A 13,486-nucleotide genomic window follows, 5' to 3' on the forward strand; every position below is an offset into this window, starting at 1 on the left:
TTAATGGCCAATTAGACACTGCAGAAGGAATAGAGCTTAAGGACCCAACAATGGAAACCATCCAAAACTAAACACAGAGAGAAGACAGACTTAAATTTAGAAATTGAAGAGTACCTTGTTGAACTATCAAGTGGTATCAGGCAGTTTACCAAACATGTAATTGTTGGGAGTTCCAGAAAGAGAAACACTGGGAGGATAGATACAAAAACTAAAGCCATAGATTTGTCAAATTTAATGAAAAAGGTATAAAACCACAAATCTAACAATGAATCTCAAACAGAAGAAGCATTAAGAAAACCACACCAAACCAAATCATAACCCATCCTACTGAAAAGCAGTGATAAAGAGAAAATCAAAATCATAGAATGGAGGGACTCCTGGGTGGCTCAGCGGTTAAGCGTCTGCGTTTGGCTCAGGGCGTGATCCTGGAGTCCCGGGATCGAGTCCCACGATCGAGTCCCACGATCGAGTCCCACCCTGGGCTCCTGCATGGAGCCTGCTTCTCCCTCTGCCTGTGTCTCTGCCCCCCCCCCCCCCGCCTCTGTCTCTCACGAATAAATAAATAAAATCTTAAAAAAAAAAAAAAAAATCAGGAATCCCTGGGTGGCGCAGCGGTTTGGCGCCTGCCTTTGGCCCGGGGTGCAATCCTGGAGACCCGGGGTCGAGTCCCACGTCAGGCTCCCGGTGCATGGAGCCTGCTTCTCCCTCTGCCTGTGTCTCTGCCTCTCTCTCTCTCTCTCTCTCTGTGTATGACTATCATAAATAATAAATTTAAAAAAATCACAGGAGGGAAAAAAGGCATTATATACAAAGTAACAAAGGTAAGACTGACAGCCAACTTGTTCCAAACCCTCTTTACTCGAAGACAATGGAGCAATATTCTCAAGTGCTACAAACAAACCTTTTTTTTTTAATCATTTTTATTATTTTATTTTTTTATGATATTCACAGAGAGAGAGAGGCAGAGACACAGGCAGAGGGAGAAGCAGGCTCCATGCACTGGGAGCCCGACGTGGGATTCGATCCCGGGTCTCCAGGATCGCGCCCTGGGCCAAAGGCAGGCGCCAAACCGCTGCGCGACCCAGGGATCCCCAAACAAACCTTCTAACCTAAAAATCATACCTAGTAAAAATATCTTTCAAAAATGAAAGTGAAATAGTTTGTCAGATCAAGAAAAGCTGATAGAAGTCATACTCAGCAGATTCATACTCTCTAAGGTAGTTATTCAGGAAAAAATCTGATACAGTAATGGAATTTGGATTTGCATTGAAGGAATGAAGAACTTCCTGTGTGATAAATATGTGAGTAACAAAAAACTTTTTATTTTTAATCTTTTTTTTTTTTTTTTAGATTTTATTTATTCATGAGAGACACAGAGAGAAGCAGAGAGGGAGCCCGATGTGGGACTTGATCCCAGGTCTCCAAGATCATGCGCTGAGCTGAAGGCAGAAAGATGCTCAACCACTGAGCCACCCAGGTGTCCCATAATCTTTTTAGAAGATAGTTGCTTAAAGGAAAAGTAGCAATGTAATGTGGCGTTTATATGGTCTATAAAATTAAAATATGTAGTAATAGCATAAAAGAAAGAGGAAATGGAAAAATAGTTTTATAAGAGTCTCACACTGTGTGTGAAGAAGGGTATAATATTTGAAGATAGACTGTGCTAAGTTAGAGATACTACAAACCGTAGAGCAAACAGTAACAAAGAGATATATATAGCTAATAAGCCAACAGCAGAGACAAAATCAAAACATAAAGCAATTAATTTTAAAGAAGTAGGAAAATGAAACAAGGGATGCCTGAGTGGCTCAGTGGTTGAGTGTCTGCCTTTGGCTCAGGTTGTGATCCTGGGTCCAGGGATTGAGTCCCTCATCGGGCTCTCTGCAGGGAGCGTGCTTTTCCCTCTGCCTGTGTCTCTGCCTCTCTCTGTCTCATGAATATATAAATAAAATCTTTAAAAAACCAAGAGAAAGAAAATGAAACAAAAACTGGGACAAATAAACAGATACACAGTATATCTTATATTCTGTTTTCTTGGGATGGGTATCACAATTACAAAAAATATCTAGAAAGAGGCAGCCCGGGTGACTGAGTGGTTTAGCACTGCCTTCGGCCTGGGGTGTGGTCCTGGAGACCCGGGATCGAGTCCTACGTCAGGCTCCCTGCATGGAGCCTGCTTCTCTCTCTTTCTGTGTCTCTCATGAATAAATAAATAAAATATTTAAAAATCCATATATCTAGAAAGGTCTTTGAGGGAGTGATAAAGAAATAAAGGGTGAAAAAAACACTGGACCTAGGTATAGGTAGAAACATCTTATGTATTGCAAAACTGAATTTTTCTCCCTAAGATCAGGAGCAAAGCAAGGTACCCACTTTTTTACAATTTAATTCAACACTAAGCTTAGTTACTAGCCAGCATGAAGAAATAAAAGCATATGCCCCCTTACCCCCCAGAAAAGGCATATAGACTAGAACAAAGTAAAATATTTTTTATTCTCAGGTGACATCATCTATATAGAAAATCCCAAGTACAATGTCTGGCTGGCTCAATCGGAAAAGTGTCTGACTCTTGATCTCAGGATCATGGGGACACTGGGTGAAGAGATTTGTTTTGGTTTGGTTTTTTAACTTAATGGTCTTTTTTTTTTTTTTTTTTTTAAGATTTTATTTTTAGGGCAGCCCTGGTGGTGTTTAGCGCTGCCTGCAGCCTAGGGCGTGATCTTGGAGACCCTGGATCGAGTCCCACATCAGGCTCCGTGCATAGAGCCTGCTTCTCCCTCTGCCTGTGTTGTGTCTCTGCTTCTCTCTCTCTTTCTCTCTCTCTCTCTCTCTCTCTATCTCTATGAATAAATAAATAAATAAATTATCTAAAAAAAAAAAAAGATTTTATTTTTAAGTAATCTCTACACTCACTGTGGGGTTTGAGCTCACAACCCCCAGATCAAGAGTCACACCATCTACCAACTGAGCCAGCCAGGCATCCCAGATGTAGAGGTTATATAAAAAATAGAAGAAGAAAAGAAAACCCCAAGAAATCTACAAAAAAGCTACAAGAATTTCGCAAGACTGCAGGACAAACTCAACAAAAATCAATTCTATTTTTATATGCAGTCAATGAACAATTAGAATTTGAATTTTTAAATCCATATAATTTACAGTAGTAGATGAAGGATGTAGGGATAAATTTAGTCAATATGCAAAAAGCGCATACCTTAAAAACTACAACATATTTCTGAGAAAAATGAAAAAAAGACTAAATAAATGCAGAGATGTGCCATATTCATAGAAAGAAGGTTGTGTACTAAGATGTCACTTCTTCCAAATTGATCTATTAAATGTAATTCAAATCAAAATCCAGTACACCTTTTTGTAGAAATTGACAAACTGGTTCTAAAATTTATATGAAATTCAAAGGAGTAGAATAATCAAAATAATTTTGAAAAAGGAGGAGGCAGTTGGAAGATTTTATATTACTCTTTGAGACTTATAAAGCTGCAGGAATCGAGGCACTGTGGTAATACAATAGAACAGAAATATACATACATATATAATTAACTGATATTTGACAAAGATGCCCCAATAATTCATTGGGGAAAAGAAAGTTCTTTCGAAAAAAATAGTACTGGAATGATTGTGTGTCCATACTCAAATAAAATGAACTTCAATTTTTACTCAGGCCATATATTAAAAGCTAACTCATAGGCTTAGACATAAAAGCTAAAGCTATTAAAACCTTTAAAAAAATAAAACTATAAAACCTCTAGAAGAAAAAATAAAAGATCTTTGTTTCCTTGGGTTGGATAAATACTGCTTAGATAGGACACAAAAAGCAAAAGAAAAATTGGCAAATTTGAAAACTTCCACTTCACAAGACAGGTCAAGTAAATAAAAAGATAAGGCACAAATTGCAAGAAAAGATTGACTGATCCCATATTTTCTTAAAGGACTTGAATCCATCATAAAGACCTTTTAATGACTCAATAAGAAAACAACCCAGGGATGCCTGGGTGGTTCAGTGGTTGAGCATCTGCCTTCAGCTCAGGGCGTGATCCTGGAGTCCCCGGATCGAGTCCCACATGGGGCTTCCTGTATAGAGCCTGCTTCTCCCTCTGCCTGTGTCTCTCATGAATAAATAAATAAAATCTTTAAAAAAAATTTTTTTAAGTGAGTGAAAGATTTGAACAGATACTTTATCAAAGAAGAGAGATCAATGGAAAATAAGTACATTTAAAAAATTATCAGTATTCATTAAGAAAAGGAAATTTAAAACCACAGTGAAAAACCCATATATCCACTTGGAAGGTTAGAATTTTAGAAGATGACAGTTCCAAGTCTTGCGAAGGATATGGAGGAACTGGAACTCTTAAAAATGCTGGTAGGAATGCAAATTGGTGCCGTCACATTGGAAAACTTGTATGGTCATTTTTTTTTTTAATTTAAACATAAATTTAACAAATTATCCACCATCCCACTTCTGGGTATTTGTGAAAAATAAAAATGTGTCCACACAAAAGATTATACTTGGATGTTTATAGCCCCATAATATTCATAATAGCCCCAAATTGGAAACAATCCAACTGTTCACCACCTGGTGAATGAGTAGTAAAAATAAAAGTAATAATAAAGTATATCCATACCATGGAATAGTACTCAGCCATAAAAAGGAATGAATTACTGATACATGAGTAATATGTATAAGTCTCAAATCATGCTTTTTGAAAGAAACCCAACACAAATGACTGTATACTGTATGCTTCCAGTTATATAAAATTCTAGAAAAAACAAAACATTAGTATTAGAAAGTTGATCAATGGTGGCCAGAAAAGGCTAGGGAACTTGAGGAAGAGAGATGGAAATGTTCTATATAACGATTGTGGTAGTGTTTATAACAACTGTATGTGTTTGCCAAAATTCATTAAAGTGCACACTTTAAATTACTGCATTTTTTTATATGTAGATACAATAAAGAACAATCAGTGAAGCAGATTTTTTTTAAGTTATTTGTTATCTTTTCTGGCCCATGAGAAAATTGGCCTTTAGGATCTGAAACTCTGACTCACAAAGAGGAATATATCTTGTGACCCTTGTAAAATGAAGTCATTTCATTTCTGTTTCAGAGACGGAAGAGATGGGTGATGAAGAAGTTTTCTCCTGGTTGAAGTGTGCAAAGGGGCAGTCCCATGAACCAGAGAATCTCATGCCCACACAAATCATCCCTGGCACAGGTAAGGGAGTTCTGTGTTAAATTTGGTGAAAGAAAGGCTCTGGGCTGGCTCAGAGGAGTGGTGGCTCTTGATTTCGGGGTTGTGAGTTTGAGCCTCCACTGGGTGTAGAGATTACTTAAATAAATAAGCTTTTAAAAAATCTATTGAAGAAAAAAAACTTTGATGGGGAAAAGTGTTTTTAATTTAATTGAGGTATAATTCAGATACCATAAAATCTGGTGAAATGGTTTATCTCAGCCTGATTTTTGTTAAGCCTCCCCAGATGTTTCTGATCATTTGAATCTTGGATATGTGTTGGATATTATGCAGCCAGTGCACACACTTTGTCTCACCTTTCTGGTTGGATAACTTGGATAGTTTTCTTTTTTTTTTTTTTTTTTTAAAGATTTTATTTATTTATTCATGATAGTCACAGAGAGAGAGAGAGAGGCTCAGAGACACAGGCAGAGGGAGAAGCAGGCTCCGTGCACCGGGAGCCCGACGTGGGATTCGATCCCGGGTCTCCAGGATCGCGCCCTGGGCCAAAGGCAGGCGCCAAACCGCTGCGCCACCCAGGGATCCCTTGGATAGTTTTCCACGTAACATTTTACATTCCTGTGCTAGGCAGGACCAGAATAGAAAATGTCCCATGTGCTTCCAGAAAGACCTTTAATTTTAGGTTGGTAAAAATCCAGCTGAAGCTAATCAAACCTCTTGAATCCTTGAAGAAGGGAGCTTAACAGCAGGAATGGATGGTCATGTTTATGTCACAGCCCCAGCTTACTTCAGTGATTCCTCCAGAAAGGCTGTGTCCAGCTCCCATACTTCCAATAACACATACACATTGAAAACGGTCAGTATACTGCCTGTGTTCTCCTCTGTGGTGGCAGGGAGTGAGTGCTCTTTGGATCCTTGTACCCCAGGGCTTCCAAGCAGAAGAGTTCCCTCAGTGCACTGCTAAGATACCTGCTCCCTACACATCTAAGCGTTGGTTAACGGTTCGGTTCGTGTTAAGTTTACATTGGTCTGTTTTTTCCCCCCACTTTCTCTTTTCTTTCTTTTTTGTTAGGTAAAATTTAAGTACATATATAAATCTCAAGTAAAAATTCAAAATGTTTACATGCTCCCGAACACTAAGGAATCTACTCCTAGAGTTTCTCCTGCAGGTCACCTTGTTAAAGTTTACTAGAAGAGGGAGAGAGTGTAGCTTAGTAGTTGAGTGCACAGAACTGGGGCGCCTGAGTGGCTCAGTGATTGAGCATCTGCCTTTGGCTCAGGGCGTGACCCCAGAGTCCCACACCTGGCTCCCTGCATGGAGCCTGCTTCTCCCTCTGCCTGTGTCTCTGCCTCTCTGTGTCTCTCATGGATGGATGGAGTACACAGAACTTTGGGGCTGTGTATACCTAGGTTAAAGTATTAGTATCTCCATTTACCAACTATGTGTACTTCAGCAAATGATGTAAACTCTGAATATCAGTTTCATCATCAAAAATTGGGAATATGGGCTGCCTGGCTGGCTCAGTCAGCAGAGTGTGTGACTCTTCATCTCAGGGTTGTGAGTTTGAGCCCCACATTGGGTATAGTAACTACTTAAAAAACAAAATCTTCATGAACACCTGGCTGGTTCAGTTGTTAGAGCATGTGACTCTTAATCTCAAGGTTGTGAAGTCAAGCTCCACGTTATGTATGGGCCTACTTTAAAAATAAATTAATAATAATAATAAAATATTTTTCCAAATAATTAAGGATAAAAGCTGCTACCTCAGTGAAATGTGGTAAGAGTTGAGGAAGATAATGTAAATGAGATCCTTAGGACAATACCTGGCACATAAAACATTCTGAGGCTTTGGTTTTTGCTGTCTTTCTTCCAGCTCTTTACAATATTGGAGACATGGTACATGCTGCCCGGGGCAAGTGGGGAATAAAAGCAAACTGCCCTTGTATTAGTCGGCAAAATAAATCTGTGTTGAGACCTGCTGTCACCAATGGGATGTCACAGGTAAAGTGGCATATGTGATTATATGTGATTATAAGTGAGAGAGACTACTACTTAGTACTGTGAAATGCCCCATTGTCACCTGTGTTGTCCTAGGCTACTGCAGGATATTTGAGGAATTAGGGGATGGAGAAGTCTATCTAGAGGGAGCCCCCAAAAAGTTACTCAGGTTTGAATTCCCTCTGCTTGGTATGAGTTTCTCTTCATTCATCTTTAAAAGCAATTCAGGAAGGGTTGCTAAAGAACAAAAAAAATTATCTGCATCTTGTCAAGATTTATACTTCAGTGTCCTTGTATAGGTGAAGTGTATAGAAAAGGTTACTGGGAAGGCAGTCCTATCTGTGTGCATGGTCCCTGTCCTTGTCATGTTAGGTACTGAGGACAGAAATATGAAGATTGGCCTGCTGAGCTGGGATCATTCTACCCTGAAAACAATCCCAGGCCTCCAGAGAGGCCGTGGTTTGCTCATTGCTCTGTCAGAGTGGAGGTCATTCCAGTTTGATGGTAACTGTTTTGAACAAGAGGCTGTTTCAAAAACACACGCACGTGCACACACATACACACCCCTACCTCCAAGGGTCTGGTGGGCTTTCCAGCAACACAAGTAACACATGGTCAGTAGGAGGCACAGGAATTAAGGCTAACAGATCTCATGATATATTTTCAGTAGACTTTACATATTAGAGCAAATCATCTGGAAAATTCAGTAATAGAGTAATAAACATTTGTGGAGTAGTTATGTGTGCGAAACACTCTACTGAGCTCTTTGCATATACTATCTCACTTAATTCTTAGAACAGCTTTATGAGGTCACATTCTAATCACCGGTTTGCCATGGCAGAAATTGAGCCTCAGGCATGCTAATTAAATGTATTTTAATAACATTCTAAAATATATTATTTACTGTTATGCTCACTATTCTTTCCACAGAACCAAGCATAGTTTCTGTCACATTGTAGGACTCCTTAAATATATGCCAAATTAATGAATGAAAGAAATAGCAGTTTATGGGACAATTTCACATTGTTTTCCCAGACTATTTTAGTGTCAGCAGCTCTTACTATGCTTTTTTTTTTCCTACTCAAGGACAGCACTTTAACCATGTTGGCCTTCTGTGCTTTAGCTTCCTAGCATAAACCCTAGTGCCTCTTCTGGAAGTGAAACCACCTTCTCAGGTGGAGGAGGAACTGCAGCAGTAACATCAGAGACCGACCATGTTCCCAAAGCCGACAGCACTGACATCAGATCTGATGAGTCTCTGAAAGCAGAGAGTTCGGCTTCAAATAGCAATAGTGAGCTAAAAGCCATCAGGCCCCCTTGCCCCGACACAGCTCCCCCGTCTTCTGCCCTGCACTGGTTGGCCGATTTAGCAACTCAGAAAGCTAAAGAGGAAACAAAAGGTGAGATAAACACAAGCTTGTGCCCTGCCTGTGGGTGGAACACTTAAGTTATTCTGGGATTCTTCAGACTCACACATTACCATCCACATTGATGAAACATGCTGTTTGCTTTCTCTTGCTAATTGCATACAATGAGGGAGTCTCTTTCATTTTCTTTCTAGAAGTCGAGCTTTTTAAAGGCACATGCCTGGGCTCTACCCCAGACTTCTGTAGTCAGAATCAGTAGGAGATTTTTAATAAACTTACAGGTGGTTCTGTTAATTCAACCAGGGTTGATTTTAATGGCCACAAAGAGTCACCTGGGGAATTGTTAAAAATGCAGATTCCTGTACCCCACCAGAACTATTAAATGACAGTCTCTTAAGAGTACAATCAAGAATCTCCATTTTGAATGATCACTCTAGGTGATTCTAGTACAAGTGTTCTGGAGACCCCCTTGCGGAAACACTATCTTAGCAAGTGAGGGTGATGAAAGATGGGTGGGAACAAGACGGAATTTGAAACCCAGATCTGGGAAAGGAAGAAAGAAATAGGAGAGCTTCTTGGCCATGATCCTGCTGTAGTCATACCTGGTCAGCCTTGGCCCAGACAAACTGTATGTAGTTTGGGGGTTAGGGAAGGGGAATGTATCTCCTACCTTCCTACTTGGCTGATTTTTAGGAGTCAGTTGCCTGCTGGATATTCCTTGTCATGCCTAATACTGTTACTGGTTATGTCCTTACAGAAGCAGGGTCCCTGAGGTCGGTGCTCAGTAAAGAGTCTCATTCACCCTTTGGGCTGGACTCATTCAACTCCACTGCAAAGGTCTCTCCGTTGACTCCAAAGCTTTTTAACAGTCTGTTACTGGGTCCTACTGCCTCCAACAACAAAACCGAAGGCTCTAGCCTTCGAGACCTCCTTCACTCCGGGCCTGGGAAGCTTCCTCAAACCCCCTTGGACACAGGCATACCCTTCCCCCCCGTCTTCTCTACGTCTTCAGCAGTAAGTGTGCTTTCTACAACTCTAGCTTTTGCAGCTTTTCCAAGGAAAAGCTAACCGACATCTGTTAACTGGTTAGAGTGTATATGGCTGACTTGTGTTCTCTACGTTGTCTGTCCAGCTTACAAGATCTTTCTTTACATTGGGTTTAGGGAACATTTGAGATCCTTTTAAATCGTGAACTTTTTGTGCTGTGTTAAGAAGTCAATAGAAATTGAGATATTGACATTTTTAGCAAGCAGAAATCACTAGTTTCTTGACAATAATGGGTATTAAAGTGTTTTTTTAACCTAGGCAGTACATTCATGCTAACTTCTCTTGGATATCTAATAGACACCTCAAACCTGACAGTGTAAGACCACATTCCTTCCTCATCTTCTGCCCATAAGCCTACTTCTTTAGTTTCCTCTCTTGGTCATGGGCATTTGCATTCTTCCTATTGCTTGGCCAAAAATCTTGGAGTCATTTGGTACTCTTCTCTCTCACATTTCACATCTAATCTGCCAGCACATCCTTTCAGTTTGGTCTTTAAAATGTATTCAGAGTCCACCCTTCTTTTTTTTCTTAAAGATTTTATTTATTTATTCATGAGAGACACAGAGAGAGAGAGAGGCAGAAACACAGGCAGAGGGAGAAGCAGGCTCCTTGCAGGGTGCCTGATGTGGGACTCAATCCCGGGACTCCAGGATCATCCGTGGGCCAAAGGCAGGCGCTAAACCACTGCGCCACCCAGGGATCCCCAGTCCACCCATTTCTCATTAGCTCCACCACTTCCTCTCCGGTCCAAGCCAACATCCTCTCTCTCCTGCGTGTTTGCAGTAAACTCCTTACAGGTCTTCTATTTCTTTCCTTTTCCACTCTGTAGTCTATTGTCAACACAGCAGCTAGTGTGATTCTTTTATATAAGTGATCTCATTGACATGATTGACGTCAGCTCTGCCTAAAATCCTTCAAGGGCTTCCATTCCTCTCATAGTATAAGCCTTTCAGTGGACCAGAAGGCTCCAAGCCTGTCTGTGCGTCTTCACTGCACTTCTCTGACTTCACCTCCCACTCTCCTTAAGATCTGGCCACACCCACCTGCTTGTTCCTTGAACATGATGGAGCAGGCTCCTTCTTCAGAGCCTTTGCCCTTATCCTTTTCTTCCACCTAGTACAAACTTCCCCATTTACCCATGGGTCTGCTTCATCACCACCTTCATCTCCTCCCTCCTGAAATATCACATCTTATAAGACTTCTTCTTAAATCAGTCTTTTTTTTTTTTTAAGAGTTTATTTATTTATTCATGAGAGACACACACAGAGAGAGGCAGAAACATAGGCAGAGAGAAGCAGGCTCCATGCTGGGAGCCCGATGTGGGACTTGATCCCAGTACTCCAGGATCACGCCCTGGGCCAAAGGCAGGTGTTCAACCACTAAGCTACCCAGGCATCCCTTAAATCAAGTCTTTTTAAACTCCATCTCACTCCCATCCTCTATTTCTGTTTTCTCTGTGCTTAACTATTTTTTCCATAACATTCCTTACCATTTTTTTTAATATTTTTTTTCAATTTTTATTTATTTATGATAGTCACAGAGAGAGAGAGAGAGAGAGAGAGAGGCAGAGACACAGGCCGAGGGAGAAGTAGTTTCCATTTCCTGCAACTGCCATGTTCAGTTGATGATGCACCGGGAGCCCGATGTGGGATTCGATCCCGGGTCTCCAGGATCGCGCCCTGGGCCAAAGGCAGGCGCCAAACCGCTGCGCCACCCAGGGATCCCTCCTTACCATTTTTTATTTATTTTCTATCTTATCTCTCCTTAAAGGACTTTTGACGTTTCTATTTGCTTCTAAATTGCTAGTGTCACAGTTTGATACATATTAGGTGTTTGGTAAGCATTTACTGAATAAAAGAATTCACAAGAAAAAAAAAAAAAGAATTCACAAGATACAAAACTTAAATGGTAGAGTGAAAAGTCTCCTTCCCATCATCCTCTCCCAGCCACCTGTTTTCCTTTCTAGAAGTCAGTCATCATTGTTTCAGTGGCTTAACATATATGTATAGTTTTTCCCCCTCTTTTGACATACATATTCTACACTTTGCTTTTCTGTTTTCAGTTTGTATTCTCTTTGAGATCATTTCAAGAAAGTATATAAACATGCTTCTCATTCTGTTTTATAAGTAATGACTGAAATTCAATGAGCTGTGGGTGGTTAAGCCCTGTATGATAGGAGTTATTTGTTTTTCTTGGATTTGTGACTTTTAAAAAATTACTTTTGGCTCTGTTTTGTTGTACGTGCTCTGACCGTCAGTTCTTTTTCTTTTTTAGTTTTCCCAGGAAGTTACATGATTACATGTACTCTGTACAGATAATGATTAGTGATACGTCAGGCATAGGAATATCAGGTTTACAAAAGCCCTCTCAGTTCTGTGACATTAGGTATGTCACTTTGTTTTCTGAGTCTGAGCTTTCCCAATACCTGGAAAATGTGAGAGATTCTCACTTGGATGATAAGCAGGGGAAGAATTGGGATTAAGAGACTTCTCTCAGAATATACATTTCCAATTGGGTACTTTGTCCTTGGGTACTTTGGTTTACCCCTTTATTGGGGTATACTCCCTGGTTTAAAAAAAACACTGCCTTGATAAATTACTTTATTGTTTAATTGAAGTGTTGTATCCTTTGGGCATACTGGCTAGAAAAAAATTCATAACCTTCAAAGTCAATGAACTTTTCGACTCAGTTACAGTATTTTGTGAGCCCTGTGGTCTCCATGCAAATCCTTAATACTAGGCTGGATGCCAAAGTTATTTCTTAGGTCTCTAGTTTCCTGAGACAGAAGGGATCTTTCTGTACTTTTCTTTCATAAATGTAAAACATAACATGAAGGAGAGGGAAATTTAAGATATCAACTTTAGGTATTTCAGTAACTTTTATGAGATTTAGTGATGTAAATTAGAACTCCCTCTCATTAAGACAACTGTTGAGACAGCTTTATGAATGCTCTTGTCATGATGCCTCAATCAGACTTACCCAGTGGAATTGTGTGTGACAGGGAGTGAAGAACAAGGCCAGCCTACCCAACTTCCTTGACCACATCATTGCCTCAGTGGTAGAAAATAAGAAAACCTCAGATGCTGCAAAGCGGGCCTGTAACTTGACTGATACCCAAAAAGAAGTGAAAGAAATGGTGATGGGGTTAAATGTTCTGGATCCCCATACCTCTCACTCATGGCTCTGTGATGGCAGACTTCTCTGTCTTCATGACCCCAGCAACAAAAACAATTGGAAGATCTTCCGGGAATGTTGGAAGCAAGGCCAGGTAAGTAAGAATAAGTGGTTACCCTGGGCCAGCTGGCTGCTTGTCCACCACAGCTGCCAGGATACTTTCATTTCTGTCTGGGAGACTTTTTGCCGGGGAGATTAAAACATAGTAAGTTCGTTGTAGACAGCCTTGCTGCTTGGATTTTAAAAATATCAGAAGATTCTTAAATATATATTGTGGTTCCTTATATTGCTAACCTGTGTAGCTCTGTAGTTCTTAAAAAGGCAGTTGATATTTCTGTGAAGTGGTGATTTGCTATTAATGACACCTTTAGAGGACAGTCCTTAAGTGTGACATAGGGGTACATACAGCAAAGGTGGTTGGGAGTGTGTGGTGCTTTTCTAGGTAAATATTTCAAGGCCACACAAGTTTGAGTAATAATGTGATAACACTGAGTAATGTTTATACTTTAGCAGGTGCTTGAGAAAGGGGAAGGTTATGGAATTGTCCATATAGTTTTTCAATCTATATATGAGGACTTAGTCTTAAAAGTGGATTTGTCAGCTTTTGTTCTCTCACCCCAAAATAGTGGTAGATACCAGAGCAACAGGGACGCCTGGGTGGCTCAGTGGTTCCTGCCTTCGGCCCAGGGCATGATCCT

The 13,486-nt window shown here is 40.3% G+C and overlaps 1 protein-coding gene across 3 annotated transcripts in view; it reads left to right on the top strand.

The window, feature by feature from the left end:
* Positions 1 to 13,486, top strand: part of KDM3B (lysine demethylase 3B) — a 75,863-nt gene that overhangs the window by 52,208 nt on the left and 10,169 nt on the right. For all 3 annotated transcript variants that reach the window (XR_013387727.1, XM_077911836.1, XM_077911835.1), the window contains exons 12-16: positions 5,118 to 5,225; positions 7,076 to 7,203; positions 8,324 to 8,600; positions 9,325 to 9,581; positions 12,616 to 12,882. Coding sequence is in view for 2 of the 3 variants with exons in the window: in XM_077911836.1 (XP_077767962.1) it covers positions 5,118 to 5,225; positions 7,076 to 7,203; positions 8,324 to 8,600; positions 9,325 to 9,581; positions 12,616 to 12,882 (1,037 nt within the window). In the remaining variant the exon portion in view is untranslated. The remainder of the gene's footprint in view (positions 1 to 5,117; positions 5,226 to 7,075; positions 7,204 to 8,323; positions 8,601 to 9,324; positions 9,582 to 12,615; positions 12,883 to 13,486) is intronic.

Source organism: Canis aureus, chromosome 10 (assembly GCF_053574225.1).
Source record: "Canis aureus isolate CA01 chromosome 10, VMU_Caureus_v.1.0, whole genome shotgun sequence".
In the NCBI taxonomy this organism is placed as follows: domain Eukaryota; kingdom Metazoa; phylum Chordata; class Mammalia; order Carnivora; family Canidae; genus Canis; species Canis aureus.